We start from the raw sequence: 23654 nt of genomic DNA on the forward strand, positions 1-23654 counted from the left end.
ATTGTTGTAAGTCTTCAGGGTCTTCACTGAATACGACAGCATCATCTGCATATAGCAAGACAATAAACTGCAGGCAAAGTATCAATTCGGTTTCGGTTTGGTATTTTAGATTAACACCTTTACTTCCTCGTTTCAGTAGATCTCTTCCTTCCGTTCTTATTGGCGATGTCTTCTGACCCCTGGTGGCCAACTAAAAAGATTATTTGGATCCTTTCTACGTCTTTCTTCCCTCTCCATCCTCTCTCTGTCGTCTTATCTTGTCCTCTTTCTTCTTTCTCTCATCTTCTTTCTCCTTTTTCTCCCTGCAGCAATACCAACTGGACCAGGAGAGTGGCACGAATGCTGTTTCAATTAAAAGTTCTTCTGATCAAATACTACAATTTACATTTTCTAGACAAAATAGTTCTTACTTTCAATATTTCAAAAAAATTCTGCTTAAAAATCTAAGACCAAATCTTGAGTAAATTTGGAAGTTATTTGTTCCAAAAAAAAACTCCAAATTCCGCATTCATCTTCAGCTGATAGGAGACCGATTTGACCTGTAGCAACTGAATTTCTGAATCTAATTTCTTTTGATCTTTTTTCTAACATTTGAATTTCAAGTTGCAGCTTCTTTTGCTCAAGTTTGATGCTTCTAGTGTCCTCTATGGTGTTTTCATATGTTGCCTCAGCAAATTGCTGCTTTTTTTTTATCTCTATAAGCATAATGAAACACTAGTATCATGGTAACCAAATTGCAACTTTGACAATACTGAAATATGCACATTAGTTCATATTTTGTTGTTTTACATATATTAGTATAATATTTCAAATGTACCATCGGAATGGTTTTCCTGCTGAAGCACTGCCCTTGTGGTTCTTCACCTGCTGGGCCTGTAAAAGATGGAACACCGGCCAGGCAGTAGTCGCATCAAAATGATATATCAAATAATTTTAGGAACCTAACTAACGTATGATTCATTTATTAAATCTGTCACTTTTAACAATGTCTGAAAACACTTAATTAAACAAATTGAATAAACGGAAGAATAAAATCAACAACGGTACTCATAAAAGTTGTCAAACGTGCATTACAACTTACTATTTCCATCTTTTTTGTGCGATCGTGTAATGTAATTCAAGTGACATCTCGGCTTTCATCGCCTCGAACTTCGCGCTCGGACACAATGTTTAATGCTAAAATATATGCATGAAGCCTCTTTGTCACAGGTCATAACATAGCACGATACGATCACTAAGTTCCATAAGATACGTATTATGGTGATGTTTTGCGTAACACGTTCAGAATAGCATGATTATTCCCAAAACTTTCGTCTGAATCTAAAAGTTTTTGTTTACGAGGACGGTATCCATTGCTGTCTTATGATTGGCTGCCTTAGGTCAGGTGCATTATTTTGACCAATCACGATCCTCATAGCAGACAGTGGCAGAAAAGCGTCATTAGAAACCAATTTTTATCCAAGAAAATCGCTTCTTACAACTGCGAAAATACTCCTGGCAAGGTGCTGATATTGTTGATGTTCAGAGCTTTCGAACGATGCCCGCCATCAAACGAATTGCCTCACATGTTATTCATACGAAGCTTCCAAAACGGAGGTATTTCCAACTGTTGTATCACGTTACCGAGCGGAAAGCCACTGGTATCGGGAAACAGACGACCATGCATATTATTTGAGAAATCTGTTTATAATAATTTTCCGTTTACGTAAAAATGAAAATATAAAAGAAAAAGGTAAGGGGGTATTATTACATGTTACATATGGAAAAAATCGCCGCATTTTTTTGCTCCCTTCGTGGTTTAACTGGACATTATGAATGTGTAAGCTTGCATTTTCATTAAATATTATTATATTATTATTATAGGATATTTATATAGCGCAAATATCCACGCACTAGTGCATGCTCAAGGCGCTGGTATTTTTTCCCTCGATCATTGGATGTCAATCTCAACGGCACATCGCATTATCAATCTCAACTCCCTGGGGAGTATACAACTCTTGCAGCCACTAGGCGCACCGAGTTATTGTGGCTTTCTCATCATTACGAGGTACCTATTCATAGCTGGGTGGACTGGGACACATAGTCACAGTACTTTGTCCATGCTCACTGCACGTTGCTGTACCCGCAACTAGGTCTTTGCACGTATTCATGTGCCCACCATCTGGTCAAATACCAACGGATTCGTGGGTTCTTTTAAGTGCAGAGGAAAGTGTACTGTACACTAGGGGTTGCATTCTCTTCCCACAGAGGTTACTTGTCATATCTTCCTACGAACCTCTGTTCTAATACGGCCATATTTCCCGGTTCTCGTAAAATCCCCTAGCGGCAAAACATCGCAACACGAATTACCTGCCTTCTTTCTATCCAATCAGAGCACGTGTTATATCGATGCAAGTAAAAATGGGGCCTCAAATATCCCTCTTCTCTGCCGGGGACTTGTGTTCATGTGACACACAAGACATTTAATGGCAAGCTTGTCAGTTGTCAACGAGGGCGATGGTGACACCATTGATCCGCCATTACATCACTGAGTTCTGTCTAGAAGTAACGTTTGCGTATCGCGCATGGGAAGAGGTTCCACATTTTCCGAAGCATACGGACATAACCGAGTCCTTGCGAATGGTCACTTTTGAAACAACGTCGCTGATTGCACAACTAAATCTGATTGCAACCAATCACGAATTCTGAACACTCGCACCATGAAAGGGCCGTATTAGAACAGAGGTTCGTAGGAAGATATGACAAGTAACCTCTGTGGGAATAGAATGGAGCATCTGATGTGAAAAGGAAACCAAAATGTGTGTTTTAGCTATTTTACAATTTTAAGTAAGAATATACTTTGAGTTGAGTTGAGTTGGGCTTTACGTCACATCGGCATTATTCCAGCCATATAGTGACGAGAACAAATCTGCATTAATAAACATTGTGAGTACAGAGTCAAAATGAGTTTTATTTCAAAAACATTTATTCATTACATTGTCATTTAAAAACAGAAAAAGTCATAGCACTAAGTTTAAAAGCAGGCAATTTGTTAGTCACAGTACACAGTTACAATATATGATACAGATCAAGTTCCCTCGGATGAGCGCTCACGCGGGAGAACAGATCTTTCAGATTTGTTACATCATAATGTGAGTCCCTTGTAGACGATAAGTCCACACAGTCAAGCAGAATATGCTTGATGGTGAAAACTTCATCGCAAGAGACACACATGGGGGGTCCATGTGTAAACCGGCTGTGGCCAATACGACATCGTCGTAAAATTACCTCATCACGTCTTGACTGACAACCCAAGTAGGTGTAACCAATTGTTGGCTTCAATTCATGAAGTTTATTTCTTCCTACTTGAGTGTCCCACTTGAGGTCCCGAGTATAGCTTTTTTTGATAGTGGGTTTGAAATCACTGTACGGGATCAGCAGTGGAGATAAGGGCTTGTCGAGAGCTGCTTTAGCTGCAGCATCGGCTTTTGTGTGCAACGTAATATAGAAGTTGACATCCATAAAACGCTCTTCCTTATGTGTATCACTTCTAAATGCAATTCAAAGACCTAATAGCTAGATCTTTCTATATTTCTATTATTTCGATTATAATTGGATTATTACAAAAGAAATCTTTAATAGCCCGAAGACAAGGAAGTAAGTCGCAAAGAAAGATATATTTAAGAGCTGTTATATGCTTCAGCTGTGAAGATTGAGCTGTTACTTGGCTATCGAGAAGATTTTGCTCTTGATCCAGTGACAGTAGCACAAGCAACTGCGTGACCATCCTTGGATCCATATCTGTATAATAATTATTTCTTAACTGATTAAATTCCTGTCTGTACTGTAACCTATTTGTTTCTGACATTTTTAACGTATTTGTGGTCTTTTTATTGCCAAAGAAAAGAAAGCAAGAATAAAGGAGACATAATTATTATCCAGTTCAATGTTAGCAGCACAAATTAATGGTTTTATTTTTATCCCAAGAGGTGGAACAAGTAAATAGATATCATTAACCGAGTGTGTTTCCGTGACATTAATATCATATAGCATATCGGACGTAAATTTATATGAAAAGAATCGAGCATTCGCGTAAGAATACTTAGCGGTACACCAAGGTGAAGGTCGTTCATGACGGCGACATATGGTTGTGACTAGTCACTAATACAGTGCACACATAACCTGTCTAAAAACAACAACAAAATCGGGCAGGGTTTCTAAGCAGTGTTTCTATTTTCATTGCGGGTAATCACCTCATCAATATCTTTCTGATACCTGACGGAATTGATTCGTCGTCTGTATTGTGTTCCATAGATCGAAATCCTTGGTTGGTACCTTTCTTAGATGATCGCCTTCAAATTGAACGAATTATTCCGTTTCATGTTTTCCAAAGTCAATTACTGCAGTGATGACTCCAGAACCGCTGTCATCAATGAAATGTTAACGTTTTTGGATTCACATGGCGTGTGTGGAGTTTTGTGAAAGTAGTTCGTGGATTGACGTAATTTGCATAGTTATCAGAATTGGATACCAAGTTTATCAAATTGCTCTATCCTCCATTAGCTAATAATGATTATTTATTATACAGTTACTCAAAAAGAGGATTACAAAACACACTTGTATGCAGGGTTGGATTCATTAGAATATATAGTTTTGTGACATAGGGTAAACGTGTTTCAAAGTTGGCTCATCGGCCTCGACGTACGGTCTGTCAGTAGGAGAGGTTCTGAAAGATCAAAGACAGTCTTTGACCTTGATGGTTGATAGAATCAAGAAGTTTTAAATATGAGCATGACATGGTGAGTGACCAGAATGCTTTCTGGGCCCGGTTGTTCAAAAGCCTGTTAAATTTTAACGGACCGTTAACGTTAAGAGAGCGAAAGCCTGTTGCTCAAAGCGCCGTAAACCTTTAACGGTCCGTTAAGACCACGTTAACTTAACGTAAGGGAAGGGGAGGGGGTACATTAGCTCACAAACGTTACCATTAGCATTAGTTCTACACCTAGCTGCATGGTGACAACATGGCGTTTATTGTCCAGCGTAATGCAGCATTCATGAACATTAGACCACAAAGAAAACCTAAGGAATTCATAGTTTTGAATTCTGCGGGAAATTCCCTGTTTCTTGATACCATCAACTATTATCTCAGACAAAGCTAAAGTGCTGTAAAAGACGTTTCAAAATAGGCTTCATCGTAAATGTCGCCATTTTTGACACAACACGAAATCACGATTTACAGCGTTATTTCCTGTATGTTTTGAAATGTGAAAATCGGATAATTACTGGGAGTATTGAATTTCTAAAATTGCATATTGATGATCACTGATATCAGTTTTCCATGAAATCACTAATGACTATTCTGAAACGTTGCCGACGAACTTAGAATCGGTTGGGGATGTTTTTTGAAAATACACTAACACGAACGCCTATAGAGCGGTTTCAGTGCCCATGATGCAGTGCGCGGCCGCCATGTTGGTTGTCAACCTTGGAAGCGCGAAAAGTAAACAAGTGCGATATTCCACCTGATGCCGATATGCCCGTTTCATGCGCGGTGTTTAAATGTAGTAATCGTGCAACCCGAGACAAGAAGAGATTTTTCAGATTCCCAGCTATTATTAGTAATAGTGATGAGAAAACAAGAGATCTCAGTCAGAAACGGCGCCGTTTGTGGTTTGCAGCTGTCAATCGGGAGGATCTTGCATTCAAGGATACCAAATACATGCGTGTGTGCAGCGATCATTTTGTTGGTGGTAAGTACAATATGTGGCTATGGCCGGTAACTCTGCGTAATACGAAAGTAGGTTCGGTTGTCTTACTAATCAAAACTCGTTATCCTGTCAGTAGTAGTATGACACCGATAGAAGGAATTATTTGTCTTTCCAAACCAGCTCTGGCGTCACGAAATTATTCGTTTCTGCGTCGACATGATCAATTCAATACACGAATTTTAACCCGCTTCGCTGAATTATATAAGGCCACAATATATGAAATAGTCCAGGTGATCTGTGACATATCAGGCTAAATTGAGGCTGTCACCGATAATTTAACAGTAGGAACATGCCTGAACTCTGCATGCCTCCATACTGCAGTACAATTATGCAGTTAACACCACAAGACAATAATTGTGTAATATTGTGATGATGACGATAATAATCAAATAATCTTCTCCAGGTTCTCCTTCGGCCTTGTATCAGGACACCCATCCCGATTGGATACCAACTTTGAAACTTGGCTATGGCAAGTCTGACAATGACAACAAGGGTTCTCGTTTCTCCCGTCTGCAGGTAAAGTAAGGGGACCGTTCATAATTTATGGCTGGGGGGTGATGGTGATGATTTTAATGGGGGTCACCCATTTTGATTTTGTTCTGAGGAGGTAGGGGGGGTCAGCAATTTTGTACACAAATTTTTCTTGGGGGGTCAGCAATTTTGTACATGGAAATATTTAATAATTAGGCTTACAAAATATGGGAAGGGGGGTAATTGATTTTGTACACAACATGCAGAGGGGGGTCACTTACTTTGTGCATAAATTTTAGGCGTGCCAGTCACATTGTTCATGGTTCTCCATAAAAATCATCATCACCCCCCTGGCCATAATTTATGAAGGGTCCCTAAACATGTTTAATATTTTTGATGTATGTATATTTCATATGTTACTGACTTGTGACACTTAATTAAATGAAATGTTTCTGTCTTTCTGTTCATTTTGAAATTCCTTGAACATTCAAAAGAAGTCAAATTGAGGGGTGCAAGGTTAATTGTTTTTTGCTGTAGTATGTAACACAGATATTCCCCTCAATCTTAAAAATTATTTACATCATATATATAAGGTTTATTGTAAGGACTTGTGTTCTTTGTCATTTAGGAGCGCAAGGAAGCATCAAGACTCCGGAACCTGCGGTTTGATCTTGAAGTTGAAGAGGAACTTTGTGAGGCAGAATCAGACACTGAACCAGTATATCAAGAGCATGATATTACACCCGAACAGGAACTTAAAAGTTGCAAAATTAAGTCAGAAAATGAATCTTTAAAACATGAGAATAATCTACTTAAGAAGATAGTTCATAAAATGAAAGCAAATAATACTGAAGACTTTGAAGGTGATGATGATAAAGTACGATATTATACTGGTCTGCCTTCGTTTGTAACACTAATTGCATTGTTCAATCGTGTATCATATGGAATTTGTCAGTCTTCACATTCATCTCTGACAAAGTTTCAAAAGTTAATTATTACATTAATGAGACTCAGACTGAATTTACCCACTCTTGACCTAAGTTACAGGTTTGGTGTCAGCAAAGCTACAATTTCCAGGACATTTAATCAGGTTATGGATGTCTTGTACATCAACTTAAAACAACTTGTGTTCTGGCCAGATAGAGAGGATTTATGGAAAACAATGCCAATGGTATTCAGAAGGTATTTTGGACGCAGAGTGTCTGTTATTATAGACTGTTTTGAGATTTTTATTGATAGACCATCCAATTTGACAGCTAGAACCCAGACATGGTCAACGTACAAGCATCATAATACTGTAAAATATCTTATTGGCATCACTCCCTAAGGTTCTGTAAGTTACATTTCTGAGGGATGGGGAGGTCGTGTTAGTGATAAGTATTTAACAAATAATAGTGATTTCACCAATCATCTTCTCCACGGTGATATAGTATTAGCAGATAGAGGCTTTGATATACAAGAAATTATTGGTTCTGTAGGAGCGGAGTTAAGGATTCCAGCATTTACACGAGGTAAACCACAGTTAAGTGGCACTGAAGTAGAGGAAACAAGAAAAATTGCCAATGTAAGAATTCATGTTGAATGAGTTATTGGTAGTGTCCGTCAAAAATACATGATCCTCAGCATCACTATTCCCATTGATTACCTTATGACAAAGAGTAATGAAACTGATTCATTACTTGACAAGCTTGTCCATGTTTGCTGTGCACTTACCAACATGTGTCCATCAGTTGTTCCATTTGAGTGAAGGCTACTTATATCTTGTGAGACTTACAAAAGATGAAAAACATAAATGAAAGGTCAAATGTGTTTAATGTTGGCATATTTAGCACTCGGTGATACACCTTGACATGTTCAATGGCGACTAGAACCACATTGTAGTTTGCATCTGATATACTATTATCTGAAAATTATGTAATCTATGTTTCTAACATGACCATGATCAATGTTGTTCACTCCAAGTTTTAAAAAGGTATTATTTGATAACTTCATCGTTAATGATCATAGATGTGTTCAGATTGAATTAAGTTTAAAATGTCACTGGCAAGGAGGGCTAGTTATGTAAAACTGTCGCTTGCCCATATCATACTTCACAGGCCCTGCAAAATATCAATATCAGCATGCACATTGGTAAGGCCTGGTATTATGCTTGGTAATTACAGATGGTAGGTTATTGTCAACCCTTTGAAACAATACATTTGTATTGTAGTAATGGTTCCTAACTTCTTTTGCGCAATGCTGTTAACATTTTCTATATAGTGATCTTCGTGTGGCAAGAGATAATATATATCACTAAACTTTTGAGGACAGACTTTTAGCACCTTAATCATGTTAATAAATGACTTCATCATATTCATGTACATTAAACAAAGAACAATTTATCTGATATACTGAACCAGTTTGGATAGCTTTGCTTTAACAGTATATTACTGGCCCGATTCACAATCAGCTAGCAGGCAAGTAGCTATTTCAAACACTGTGATGTGTTGTCATTATTCAAGCAGATCATATGTCACAAAATTATTTGTAAGTGACATCTTATTCAAATGACTTTACTGATATTTTGTTTCACACAATAATTCAGCTGCATAATTATCCCAGCAACTATTGATGTCATAGACCATTTCACAAACCAATGGAAAATATTTCATACACAAGTCTATGAGTTACTGCTCAAATGTACAATCTGTCAATTATAGTAATAAAACTATTCTTAATGTGCTGAAACATTATCTGTGATTATTTTTGTTCTATGTTGGCCTTGGTGTAGTGCCAACAAAATATGACATCAATATCATTTTGAGAACAAGTTCAATAAAGAGGTGGTGTGTCACAGACACAGAACAAGTTGCTTGGTGTCAGCGAGGCTTGAGACACATAAGTCAAGTTATACTGATAAGATATTGTTCATGAAACATCACTCTTCACTATTGTGTTTCCGCTTCTTTCTTGTAGAACAGTGTTTACAATACCATTTCCCTTTCGGTTTTCGCACAAGACCAACACACTTGAAGTGAAACCATCTGACTGTACATTCTTTCCAATCACAGCCAATATACCTCCTTCCATCTTCTGGCTTCTGGCATGTACAAAACACTTCCTTGTCGACTCTTTCTTCAGCAACCCTTGTACATGTGTTCAAGAAATGACGTGCAACAATCTCTGGTAGAATAATGGATGTGAAGAACTGCATTGCATGATCAGCTACTGGTTTCCAAAATACCATACAAGGTGTAATTCTTTCCACAAATATATCATTGTTTGTCCAAACAACAAAGTCACAGTAATCATGATTAGTTACAAATATCTGTGTTTGCACCTGGTAATAATACTGACTGTCCCTTTTTAATTGCAGTGACCCATTAATCTCCTCTAAGTAAACTATGTTACTATCAACAAAGTCATCCTTTGCACAGAATGGACACTTAATCTCAAGACAGCCCCTTCCACAACAGCCACAGTCCACAATACCATCAGGAGTTGCCCCAAGATGTGGATACTCACAGCTGAGGAATAAGTCACATTCCTCAACACTGAAGTTATGGTGACGCTCAGAAGACAATTTCTCATAGGTGTCCCTAGCTGTTACTTCATGGCTACATCCCCATCTCGTAGCTGGATTAGAAAACTTGACCTCAGTCGGGTAACAGATGTGGCGAAGTAAACTCCTCGAAGGGTTAGACAGTGATGTACGATTGACACTCTTCATCTTTGATGCTGTTATACGGCCAGCCCTGAACTGAAACCAAACTGGGGAACACGCTTGGTTTCTTGTTGCTGCTTCCACTGCTGAAACCTCCTCTGCTGTAATGTTTAGTTGATTTATAACGTTGTGACAGTGTAGTAAAACATCATTGTATGGGATGCCAACCATACTTTCATCAAATAGTTCAGTGATCACTTGAGGAAATTGTTGTTGTAATGGTACAGGTACATACTGATCACTGTAATCACTATGAACCGCAAGACAAGATGGTTTATCTGCATTAATAGTGCGAAGGAAATTGTCAAAACTGACGGTAGATGCAGGTTTTAACTTCTTGATATGTTTAGCACTTGATGAAGTCGAACATGTCGTAGAACCCTCAATTAACAGGTCAAGTTTCTTTTTCAAAGTCTTTGATGAGGTGAAATCAATCTTTCTTAGACATGCATAGTTAACCTTTTTAAGAGAAGCTGGAAGTTTCCAGTATGCAGGTTGCTGTGTGACAGTGGCGGTTTCTCTTAATCTCACAATAGCTTCAACAGCAAACATCATACTTGCCACATGTGAGCATGATTCACCCAAACCCGCCATACAGTTACAATGAGCTGATAAAACTGTGCCAGCGTCATCAGTGATAAACCAGGGCTGCAATGGAGCTTCGTTCAAGCGCTGGGAATGCATAACCTGTGAAAATACAGTGCAGGAATTAATTTTTGTTCAGACATAATGCTATATGATATTAAGAAATTGATTGAAATGTGGCAGTTTTACTAAACCAAGGCTTTTCATCGCAGCACACTGAAGGCAATTAGTATGTACACAATTTTATTAACACACTAAAGACATTTTGGATTTTGTATCAACATTATCTCTACTGTTAAATCAGTGTAAAGGTAATTAAAATATTGCAGTACTCTACACAGGTTTGCCACAGATGACGAAAGTTCAAACTCCATACTTTCCCTGACTTATCCCTGACCAATTTGATTTTTTCACTGATCAAAATTAAAAGAAAAAGAAAATTTCGGCCTCCAAACTCCCCCCTACAGACGACCTTTCTATCCATTTTACTTAAGACAAAGTAAAATATTTAGTAATCAAACAAACACAGAGATCAATCTAACATCAAGATGAAGTGTATGACACAGAAATATTACCTCTGGCAAACTCTGACACATAAGTTTTGATTTTCTTTTTTAATTTCAATGTTTTCATTTTAAAGTCCCTGTTGCAAGATTGAGGATCACCTCCAGGAAAAGGGTGACTTTGTATAGTATGAAATCTTACTGGTAGAAATACTGACATTTTCAACAAAAAAAAGAACACACAAAGAACATAGACATTGATAGTAAGAGGTCAAAAACAGTAGCTGGGACAGTATTTGAGTCAAACCCAAACATAAAAAGTTCAGCAGAGAGCTTGAGATTGAATATTTGGTCACATTTCTGTGTCAAACATCCTTGGAAGTTATTCCAAAATATGTCTACAAATGGACACTGCCAAAACAAGTAAATTAAAGTTGATAATACCAATATCTATACAAAAACACATTTAATACAGACATGGAACTCAAATTCATACAATCGTTGCCTCAGTGAAGTTTGAAAAGAACTAGTTTTCCCTGACTTTTTTCCAAAACTTCAATTTTCACTGACTTTTGTAACAAAATTCCCTGATCTTGAAAAAATAATTTCTTCCCTGACTTTTCCCTGATCTGTGGCAACCCTGCTACATAAACAGAGCCTATGTTATATTTAGAATATTATCATTGTATATTTGCAAACACATTTGTTGATGTAGGTAAACTATTGTTCTCTTACTTTTGACATCACGACATGAATGGCCTTTCCATCTTGGACGGATAAATGCACATATGAGACGATGTCTCGTACCCAACCACACACAAATCTGTCATATGCTTCCAGACTCCTATAGTTTCTCATATCGGATAAACTATAAAAAGGACTAGGGCTGAACACCAGATAGTTCACGATGTCGACATAGTTTGTTGCCGGCAAATACTTGTGGTCGTCACTCCAATCCGATCTGGGAATCCTGTACGGAACTTCGTTGTCTATCACAATAGTCTTCTCGATATATCGTATGCGAGATGCTTTATCCAGTAAGTTTGCATAATTCTCCATGACAGATGGTTAGATGACGGACTGAAGCAGACAGACGTATGCGTAGACGATAGTTGCTAGTGACGCTATGGTTGCTGGGGACGCGAATGACAACCAACATGGCGGCGCGCACGGAATCACGGGATAACTCTGAAACCCCTCTATATGCGCTTCCGCTATATTGGATAGTGTTTACAAAATCACGTTTCGCGAAGGCCGGTATTGAGACGCATATTACATCACGTATATTTCATATTCAGCTGCGACAAATGTATTACTGAATTACCCATACATTTTAGATTTAAATTACAAATGTTCTTTGTGATCAATACCAACTGTCTAGATGAAATGAAGCGAAAGATATTTGGTGTGAAAACGAATGCTGTGCTTGTTTGAAATGTAAACAGAGAAAGATTCCGAGTTTACACTGTGTAGCATTTTCTGAAATTTTCTGTTATCCAGCCGCCTATTCGTTGCTTACAACGGCCCAATGTCATAAAAATGTGCATGGAAAGAGTATCGTAGCAAGAAATAGGAAATTAAACACAGATAATATGCAATGATATGTCAAAGTTTCCGTAAAGCGTGACGCCATGACCGAGGCAAAATCACGCAGAACAGCAACGGTAATTATCTTCATTTCTGGCTTCTTCTCTTACTTACAATGAAAACATATAACAATACACAGATAGTCAGAATCATTCTGATGACTTACATTTCATATTTATGTACAAACGATCCCTGAATCAAGGGAAGATTCTTTGCAAAATCCTGTGTATCCTTGTCAGCAAAGCCGCCATTTGTAAGAAACCAGGCATCGGTAGTGATGTCACATGTCAACAGTGTTGTACATATTAGGCAATTTCTTTGAAGTGAAGGTCGGTTGAACAAGAGTAAACACAATCACCCTATCCTTCCGATTACACTTTCAGTATTATGATGTATGTTTTGCGTATTGTTCAGATATTTCTTCATGAAACTAATTTCATAGCCTTGTTCAATATCATATCATACGTGGATATTAGGGTATACGTTTTTATAATCTTTGAAAGTTTTTGATTGTTTGAATAATATTTACATAGGAAATGGACACATTTAGTGTAGTACACCATATTTTATACCTTTACACAAGTGTTAGAAGATCCAGCCTAGCCATAACTGCAACATGTACTTTAGTTCCTAATATTCAATGCATTGAGACTAATATTGCAGTTTCATATGAACATGTTATCGCATGATATTGCAGTAAGAACCCACTTTCCTGAGAAGAGGACTACAATGAAGGAAAAACAGAGACGCAACTGTGGATTTAATGGCCGAGGGTGTGGAGGTTCTAGTGGGCTACCCCAATCTTGAAATAGAATGCTAACAATAAGCCTAAAAGATTTTACCTATGTGGCAACTAGCGTCGCCAACATAATTGTTACTAGCCAAAGAATGCTGAGGCCCAAATGACGGAAACGTCGCAACCCGACCAACGCTGGGGGTCAACAATGGGAGCGAACGCCGCCAGGCCCAGCTGTGTAATTGCTAATCTCTAATTAATGCTAAGGCCCAAATGACGGAAACGTCGCAGGTCTAATTGGGAGCGAACGCCGCCAGGCCCCGATACTTAACTTAACTGTTACTAGATTCCCCGAGTGAAAACCCGGGAAAGACTGGGTTCCAACTGGTAAGAAGGTAACCCAGCCGAGGTTCCCGCTGGAAAGCAGGTAACCGGAAACCCTAATTAACATATATATATTCTTATGAGTTATGTTGAAAGGTAGCCCACAAGAACCACGCCATCTAGCACAACAGTGCTACCCCACACCATACGGCTAAGGCTGGATTTACACTACGTCCGCATTTTTTGACGCATGCGTTATCGAGTGCGTTTTTCCGATACACTAGGTGCGATCATCTGCGATATAAGCCAGTGCGTTTTGACTCTGTGATGGCATCGAAGGTTGCTTTTATGCTAGATGAGGAAGAAGAAGAGATGGAGGAAGAAATCCTAGCATCTCTGGCAGTTTCTGTGCATGAGGAAGAGATCAGAACACGGAGATGGTGGGTTCATCCCTTATACCAACAAAGATTTCTTGAAGGAGCCTATAATCGTCTAATATGGGAATTAAAAGAGAATGGTGAAAAATTCCAAAACTATTTCAAGCTATCTAAAGAGCAATTCTATGCATTACTGTCGAAAATGAAACATACAATATCGAAACAACACACAAGAATGTGACCCGCTGTTGCAGCACGGGAAAGATTCACTATTCCTTAAAAAGTAACAATTATATATATCGAGTTTAAGAGCTCCTTAATTTCTACATTGGTACATAAAAGGTAACAATTCAAATTAAATAACATCAATCTTTGATGTGTTTTCGAAACATTGAACTAAAAGTAAGTAGAAAATATTTACTTCCATATCAACTTTGTTCTTTCATACACTCACGTATTACAAATTCCACACAGAATTTGAGCAGTACTGGCTTTCCTGGGGAACATAGTTATAATCCTAAGGGTTCTGTTGACATGAACCAAATTGAGCAATATCTGGGCAATTTTATTTTTCACAAGACTTTTGGAAGCATCTGGAAGTAGCTTTAAATCTTTTGCATATGACCTCTTTTTCCTGTCTCCCTGCTTGTTCTGAGAATGGAATTTATCAAATGTTTGTTATATTATAGAATATGTTATGTACAGACAGGCGCAGAAACACATTATAAATAATATCCCATCAAAAACACAGCTTCTCTGCAGTTGGAATCATGTATTTTTATCGAAAGATGAGGAAATAACCTTACCTGATTGCCCAAGTGTTGGGGAAATACCTTATTGGAATGACGTCATCAGAGGAATTCCTCATGCGAGTTCATTTGCGTTGCGTCAAAAATAGGAGGCCTACCTATCTAAATCGCATCGGATCGCAACGCATGCAATATTCGCACCTAGTGTATTGTGTAAATGACAAAAGTACTGATTGCGTTTTTTCCGACGCAACGCATGACGCAACGCAGAGAAAATCGGACGTAGTGTAAATCCAGCCTAAGGCTGAAGATACGCGTACCCGCCATGATTGCCTCATATAAGAAATTCACTTACCTCTTTAATATGTACTTACTTGAAAATTTGTACCAAGGCATCGTTTATGTCGCTGACGAATTGATGAACCCCTTTAATGCTAAGGTGTGTCCCATCCCACTGGAACCAGGATGGGTCCGTGGCCACTATATGTGGATGGGGGATTACTACAAAGTTAGGAATTTGCGTAAAATGGTTGGCTAGACGCCTGTTTAGTTTGGACCTACTGCGGTCCACCTTACGTGGGTCCCGCGCATTATGCCAATAACGGCGTGGCAAGATGATGGAATACAATATCTTGGCGTTCGGCAGGTGGACCTGTAGCCGCTTTATGGACATCTCCATATCACCCAGCAGCTGGCTCGCCTTTGTGGTGCACAGGTCGTTAGAGCCAAGGTGAATGACTACAGCCTTGGGTGGTCGCTGCATCGCCTGGATTTGGGCATCTATCAGCTGGTCGAGTTCCGCCCAACGCAAGTCCCCCCCTCGCAAGCCACAAGATCGTTCTGTGACGAGCCAACTCCATTTGAAGCTCTCGCCTGGCTCTTGCCACGAAACTTTATCCTACGATCCATACTGGAAAGAAAACGCAGTAGTAGCATCGGAAGTCATTTACAGGAGTTAGAAGGAGTTAGTGCCCTTTGGATACAAATAGGTCGTTTGAATGTATGAAGATTTAAAGAGAGTGCTTGATATTATTTGATTACATTTACAAAAAGTAACTGATATGCTAAATTATTTTGTTGGTAGCCGAATATAGGACTGATAGCATTGTGACTTCCACCTGCTGGATGAGATGTGGGGGTACCCCATTCATGGCTGCTGTAGTTGCTGCTCCAATACGGAATGAATGTGAAGAATAGTTTTCAGTATTTATGGAGCTTAGGGCCAAGGCTTTTTTAAGTACGGCTTGGAATTGGTACCTGGTTAGCGGAGTATGGTCGAAATGGATGAACGCTGGAGAAGGGCATGTGGATTGACCAGGTGTTGCCTCAAGAAACGCCGAACCCTCGTGGGTCACCTTTTGAATGTGGGAGGTGGATAGTAACTGTCTCAGGTTGACCTGATATACTTACGTCCTGGATTGTGCAGCCAGGATGTGATGTCTTTGTTGGAACTAGTTCACTTTCCCTGAAGAAACCAAAGAAGGCCACGCAATATACTGCTTGGAAGAGGTACAAACCTGCCTGAGATTGTTGTTCACTATTTTTAACAGATCCAGCGTAATAGGTTTTCTCCTGTCCTGCCGCCCACTGGACTTGTACATACCTGTGATCAGTTTATTGACAAGGAAATGCCCGGTGCAGTCCTGGAGGCCTTTGAATTTATGGTAGGAAGACACAGCTGTGATATATGTTTTTACTGTGTTTGGAGAATGATTAGTGACTGACAAATGAGCAATAAAGTTTACAACCTGATCCAGAGGGACTGGCCATGTCTCCGGAAGTCGATGTACTGCTCGAAACTGCTGCAGGGCATCGATGCCTGTCTTGTAGGTCGACCAGGTATTTGTCGATAGGGACCGACGTATGAGCCTGTCTGCTTCTTGTTCTAGATCTGCCATATGGTGTCTGGGATGGGCGTTAGTGCAGCTTTCGCTTCTGGTGCGGCTGCCCGAAAGCGGTCGAACTGAAACCTCGAGAGTGCATCGGCTATAACATGGGAATTGGTGTCAATGTATTTAGATTTAAACAAGACGTTATGATTAAAGCAAAGAAGAATAAGGCGACAGAGGAGATTCATCACCCGGGGCGCTTTGGATGATTGCTTGTTGATGATTGCCACCACTGCCTGGTTGTCACAGTAGAAAAGGATTTTCTTGTTTGCAAGCTGAGGTCCCCATATTTTGATTGCCAAGACGATGGGAAACAGCTCCAGGAAAGTCATGTCGAGTGTGGCCCCATTCACAACCCACTGATCAGGCCATCTGCCGCAAAACCATTCCCCCCGAAGGTAGGCCCCAAAACCTGTACTGCCTGATGCATCTGTGTATAGCTGGAGATGAGAGTTGTCTACCCACAACTGGTCCTGAAAACCTGATACACAATTAAACTTTGTGGGAAATGTTAGCCACATATGCAGGTCCTGTTTTACCCATTCAGTGATTCGAATATGGTGGAATGGTTGCTTACCTTGACAGAGAAGGTCGATGAGCCGTCGGCAAAAGGCTCTACCCATTGGAATTGCCCTACAGATAAAACTGAGCTTTCCGATGAGGGACTGTAGCTCCTTTCTTGTTACCTTGGAATTAGGTTTGGAGAGGATATGCTGTATCTGGGATGTGATTTCACGTATCTTACCTTCAAGTATTCTAACCTGCATGGCCAGCGTGTCGATTTCAAGGCCCAAGAATGTTAATTGAGATGCTGGGCCAACTGTTTTGTCATGAGCAATGGGAATACCTAGATGAGTTAGCATTGCCAGTGAAGTCTGTAAGTTAGCCTGGCACTGGGTTGTGCCCTGTGATCCCCCAGTCAGAAAGTCGTCGAGGTAGTGCATGATTTGTATGCCTGGGAGGCGTTGACTTATGCACCACTGTAGGAAAGAACTGAAAGTCTCAAAGACAGCACATGATATTGAGCAGCCAAAAGGTAAGCATTTATCAAAGTAGAATTTACCTTCGAACTGTACCCCTATCAGTTCAAAATCAGCTGGGTGTACTGGTATAATTCTATCGAACTTTGCCAGCAGTGCCCCCCCGACCCAAGTGTTGTATCATTCGGATAGCTTCGTCAAACTTAGCGTAAGACACTGAGCATGCTTGCGGATCTATGTGGTCATTTATTGACCCGCCTTTTGGATAAGACAAATGATGTATTAGACGAAAATCGTCAGCCTGATTTCCCTGCCATAATTGGGATTCTGACTGTTTCTTTGGGACAAGACCTATTGGGGATACTTGCAAATTAGCAAAGGGGGGAGTGTTAAACGGCCCAGCCATTCTGTTCAGATCCAGTTCCTTTTTTAGCTTTTGCCGGACAATGTGTACCCTATCCCTGTATGTTGCTGATTTTAATTTTTTTGCGAGACGACTATGGCGCATACCTTGAAACTCGAGCTGGAAACCAAATGTAAAACCTTCAAGTAGATATTGTTGCATTGGACTGACCATAACGATGCAACCAGGGAGTTAATCTATCTAGTCTGACGGGTGTAGGAGCGAAAGACCTTTCCTCTGTTTCCTCTGGTTGGCTGCCTTGGGCTGGTGAAGCGTGGGCCCATACTGTTGTTGGATAGGGGGGGTCGTTGGACACCCGGTCCTCGAAAGCAGCTGGCCGCCCCATGCAAAGCGTCGTTGCACTTGCTGCATCTGTGCGGGTACACACAACTGTACCTTCTGCATCCATGCGGTTTGTTGAATGCAAAGCAGATGTTGAGCGCTGGATCTAACACACCAGGGACAGACTGCTGACCGGGATAAACACCTACCTGTACCCGACAGTGGGGTCATGAATTTTAACCATAACTCACCGTCAGTTCTGTTCCAGCGTCGGAGAGGGTCTCTCGCCATTCTGTGTCGAAATTGCTGGTCATATAGAATCCAGGCTTCCTGTCCAAATCTTAATGCCGCCGAGCGGATTGTCTCCATGTAAGAGAGGAGACTTTGCACGATAGATAAACTGAAATGTTTACCGAGGTATATGCTCATGTAAACATGAAAAGCGGATGTCCAGCTGCCAAGCGTTAGTTTTTTTAGCTGGAGCTTTGACCGGTTTAAAAATCACCCTACCTGTTGTGTCTGTTGTCACGGCAAGTGATTCGCCCTTTTCGACGCCCCCGTCAACAGGGAGAAGCGTGCCGAGGTCGACATACTCACCTCTCCATACTTTTTCCCTTGTTTGTTGTTTGACGTGTGCATCAATGGCTTCCGCGTGGAAGACAAGGGATTCCCCCAAAGGTAGCATTTGATTGGTTGATGCATCACCAGGAGCCTCGCTCTGAGAAGACGGGTTGACCCTGCCTCGCTCGCACTCAGCGAAGGAATGCGCAGGGGAAATTGGAAGCGCTCACAGAAGACGAATGGCCGGAGTTATTGGCTCCTGACTGCCCCAAAAGCGCCCATATTTGCTGCAATTGCTCTCTTATCGGCTCATTAACATTATGTGGGTTAGGTAATGCGTGATCCGTTTGGTTGGAGTCGGTCACGGTGGAAGTTAAAATGCCTGACGGTATGGACACAAAATTATTATTACGAGGAACGTAATGAAACTCACCATCTGCTGATGCATCCATGGTGATTGGTATTCCATTCACCTCCCTCGGTGTTCCAGTTGTGTCCCGTGGTCGCTTCGACCCCCCCTATGGTTGATAGCTGCTCGGCGTTTTGGTGGCATGCTTGTCGGCGGTTGAATCCAAGGACTTCAGTGATTTATCGATATATGCAGCTACAGATTATTAGCAAGGAAGAAAGACAGCCGTACGAATCAAGGACTTGAATTTGAACAAAATTATAGAAGTATTTGCAGCGGAGGAGATACGGAAAGCGAAAGAAAAAACGGTACGAGTATGCCCGGTGAACGGCTGACGCGAAGTGATGCGTAAAGAATTACTGTTAGATTGATGACGTAATGCACGACGTGTTACGCATGAGTGACGTAATTTTCAGGGAGCTCCACTGATGCGCGAAATCAAAATGTAAACATAAGATAGCATACCTGCAATAAAAACTAGTACTAAATGCCATTAATGAACAGCGATTTAATTCAACCTTATAAGTAAAACTGATAATATTAATGAAAATGATTTTATGAAATGTATATGCACACATATTTGAAGGGATTGTCTTGTTCATTGAATTGGCCATCCCCAATCTTCCTTTGCTGCATTCGGTAGTCAGTAAATGTCTTTAGCTTTTTGGGCCATGTTTCCCCATTTTTCCTTCACCTGCACGTCTACATCACGACAGCAGACGCCTTTGTTGTTTACCGCACATGTTATTTCTTGCCAAATGGCAGCTTTGGCCCTATTTGTAACCTCATTGCTGAATTTTTTACTTAAAATTTCAGCATTTTCTTGATACATTGTCTGAATCGGTGCTGAAATCTTTTCTTCTTTTTCTTTTCTTACAGTTACTGAGGTGATCATTTCAGGTGCTTTTGATAGCGATGCCATTTTGACAGGGAATCATGGGACAGTGTGCAAGGAATTGTGGGTAATGGTTAGGTCCTTAACAGGCTGTTAACCTCTAATCATACCATCAGTTAACGGCCTGTTAAAATTAACTTCCAGCAACCAAATTTTAACGCTCTGTTAACTAACTTTTCGTTATTTATTTAACGGGTCCGTTAGTGTTTAACGGTATGTTAAAATAACGGTGCTTTGAACAACCGGGCCCTGGAGGATACACAACCAGCTTAAAGGCAGGGGAACTTACACATGTTCATTCAATTGTTAAGTATGCACCTTGAGAGACACAAATCACTTCTGTAACACCTTTTGTTGACAAATCTGAGGAAAAATATGATACCTCTGTGAACAAGCTTGAGCTCATTGTTCAAGGTGTTTCTTCAAGCATCTTTCTCTCATAGTAATCAAACAAATCTGTTTCCCTATTTCATAAACGAAATCATTTGCTTTGTTAAGAATTCTTTACCACCAGTCGTTCCCAAATAAGATGTCTGGGCCATGGACATCATTAAACCTGAACTGGACATAGATTAGACATTTCGGGGAATATTAGTGAGTGGGATGGTCACATCTGATGGTGCTAATGGTTTTTTTTTTCATTTTTCATTTTTTTTATTGTGATAGCAAGTGATACAATATTCATGCACACAACACACTTATTCAAGCTGCGGAATAAATGGGAGACGACATGATTAATGGCTGTATGAATAAAGTACAAAGAAAAAGGTATAGGGATATAGGAAAGTAAGAAAGGATGTAGGAATATAGGAAAGTCAGAAAGGATGGCATGATCAAACATTGGTTTGCGTCCATCTGTATTAGTAAAAGGGCCCATGTTTCTGCAAATTTGGTCTTGTCTCCAGAAATGAATTTCTCTATGTTCTGATTATATTTTATTAGCGGTAATAATTGGGTAAATATGGGAATGGTCCTATTGTAATGACAATTTTGAATATAACGCTTGGTTATTATAGAAAGGTGGTTTTCAAGGATACTCAACTTAGAATCGCCAAGAAGGAAATTATTCATATTTAAGTCTAATTTTAAATTAGTTCTACTTTCATGCCAAAATTTGAACTCGTTTATCATAGTTTGAACTTATCGACAGGAAAAAAATAAATGTTGATGGTGCTAATAGTATCCGAATTACAGCCCGAGTATCTACCCCTCTGGAAACAGTGTTGTGTTGCAGACATGAAAACATCAAATTATGAAAAGTGACATGAACCTCGGAGGTTTTGCAGGATGGCAGTTTATTATATAATATGACCCCGTTGTTCGATGAAAAGAAAATCGGAAATGCATCAAACATTGTTAAGTCCATCAGCCAGCCTATTTCCTGCCACCGTGCTGGCCATCGGCCGTTAGTCCAGTGGGCCTGAAAGTACGCGTGAAATCCCTGGCTGCAGGAACAGGTTTCTACTATGACTTGAAATGAATTGAATCTATAATATAAGGTCAGCGCGAATGCCCTGAGTAATTGTAAGTCTGTGATGAGGCCGCGAGCACCCTTTCTGGGCGTGACCCGTGCAGATATGGGTTAGAATTGGTCTTCAGTAACCCACGATTGTGGTAAAAGGCGACAAACTGGATCGGGTGGTCAGGCTCGCTGACTTGGTTGACACACGTCATCGTATCCCAATTGCGTAGACTGATTCTTATGCTGTTGATCACTGGATTATCTGGTCCAGAGCCAACAGTCAAAACTTCTGAATCACAAACACCAGAACAAATGCCAAAACCAGAAACAGATACTGTGCGCCGAAAAAAAGAAGGAAAGAAGCTACAGAGACTAAAGCAGCTTGAGCAACTGCCAAACACAAAACCAAAGGCCACCTCTCCTTCAGAGGTCCCCGTCGAGGTCCATAACTCCTTTGGCCCTCTGGATATGGAGGTCACTCCATCTCCATCTGACACCAATAGGAGTTCATCAAACGCTTTCTCGCGTTCACGTGACATATCACCAGTGGAAGCACCATGGACCCACAAAACATGATTCAATGTAATTGCATAGGACTTAAGAATAATTATAATGAATTACAGTTATTGATTCAAGACTTCAAACCATCCGCTTTTGTCTCCAAGAAACCTACCTAAAAAGGACTGATAAATTTGACATCCGTTGGTACAGTTCCTACCACTCGTTTTCTCCTCCCGGTGTAAAAGCTACAGGAGGCACTTCATTCCTGGTGAGGCAGGGCATCCTCCATAGCCCTGTTCCACTTAACACCAACCTACAAACTGTTGCTGTCCGCATGACTCTGAACATAGGGTTAACACTATGTTCACTCTATCTTCCGCCCTCCTCAACTGTCCACCTATCAGATCTTCAGAACTTGTATGATCAATTCCCAAAGCCCTGCATAACCATGGGCGACTTGAACGGCCATAACCCTCTATTGGGGAGTACTGATACAAATAATAAGGGAAAGGTCCTTGAAGATTTTCTCGCCAATAATGATCTATGCATCTTCAATGATGGATCAACACTTATCTCCATCCTGATAAATTTGACATCCGTTGGTACAGTTCCTACCACTCGTTTTCTCCTCCCGGTGTAAATTTTCTCGCCAATAATGATCTGTGATCTTCAACGATGGATCAAACACTTATCTCCATCCTGCCACTGGAACATACTCTGCACTTGATCTATCACTTACGTATTCTAATCTCTTCAACGAGTTTAAATGGTTGGTCCACGATGACCTTTGTGGAAGTGACCACTTCCCAACTATTCTTACTCCTATCATTCCCGCAGATAAACCACCATCAACAAGATGGAAATTTACTAAGGCCAATTGGCCATTATTCCAAACTCTCTGCTCTGAAAAACTTATACCGGACAACTTCAGAAATGTTCCTGATCCCATGGAACTATTTTCTGATCTCCTCAATACTATTGGAGACGAAACCATTACTAAGTCCTCTGCAAACCCGCACATATGCAAACCATGGTTTGATACAAACTGCAAACAAGCTAGGAAAAATAGGAAGAAGGCGGAAAAATACTTCCGACAACATCCTACTGTGCATAACCTGAATGCCGTTAAAATGACAAATGCCAGGGCAAGACGTACATGTAAACAAACTAAACGCCGGTCATGGAGGAAATATGTGTCCAAAATCAACTCCCGCACACCCATGTCTAAGGTGTGGAACATGATTCAAAAGATTAAGGTCAAAGGATCCAAATCTGAAAGATGGTGACTCTTTTAACAAATAAATTTGAAATTGCAAATACACTCGGCAAACCACTCCTCTTTCACAAATTATAACACCAAGTTCCAGAAATACCAAACGCATCAAGAAAAGAAATCAGTCAATTTTAACTCTGATAATGGTGAGGATTACAATGAGACGTTTACTCTCCATGAACTACGTACTGCCCTTGGGCCGGCTCACAACACTGCG

General features: G+C 40.2%; 1 protein-coding gene across 1 annotated transcript; it reads right to left on the reverse strand.

Moving 5' to 3' along the window:
- Nucleotides 1-9938: 9938 nt before the first annotated feature.
- LOC124257568 lies at nt 9939-12208 on the reverse strand. Its single transcript, XM_046691666.1, has 3 exons — nt 11745-12208; nt 10237-10608; nt 9939-10022 (listed from the first exon to the last, which is right to left on the reverse strand). Exons 1-3 carry the CDS (start codon nt 12066-12068, stop codon nt 9939-9941), a joined length of 780 nt encoding a protein of 259 aa, XP_046547622.1. The 5' UTR covers nt 12069-12208.
- Between the last annotated feature and the right edge of the window lie 11446 nt (nt 12209-23654).

The sequence above is a fragment of the Haliotis rubra genome, unplaced genomic scaffold (assembly GCF_003918875.1).
Source record: "Haliotis rubra isolate DU_JTF1 unplaced genomic scaffold, ASM391887v1 Scf667, whole genome shotgun sequence".
NCBI classification, from domain to species: domain Eukaryota; kingdom Metazoa; phylum Mollusca; class Gastropoda; order Lepetellida; family Haliotidae; genus Haliotis; species Haliotis rubra.

What these genes read in the sequence shown, in the direction of transcription:
- LOC124257568 (XM_046691666.1), bottom strand. Translation starts at nt 12,068, where the DNA reads ATGGAGAATTATGCAAACTTACTGGATAAAGCATCTCGCATACGATAT. An exon ending in TTCATGTCGTGATGTCAAAA is followed by an intron (nt 10,609 to 11,744) that starts GTAAGAGAACAA and finishes GTATTTTCACAG; the next exon opens with GTTATGCATTCCCAGCGCTT. An exon ending in AGTTAAAACCTGCATCTACC is followed by an intron (nt 10,023 to 10,236) that starts GTCAGTTTTGAC and finishes TAAACATTACAG; the next exon opens with CAGAGGAGGTTTCAGCAGTG.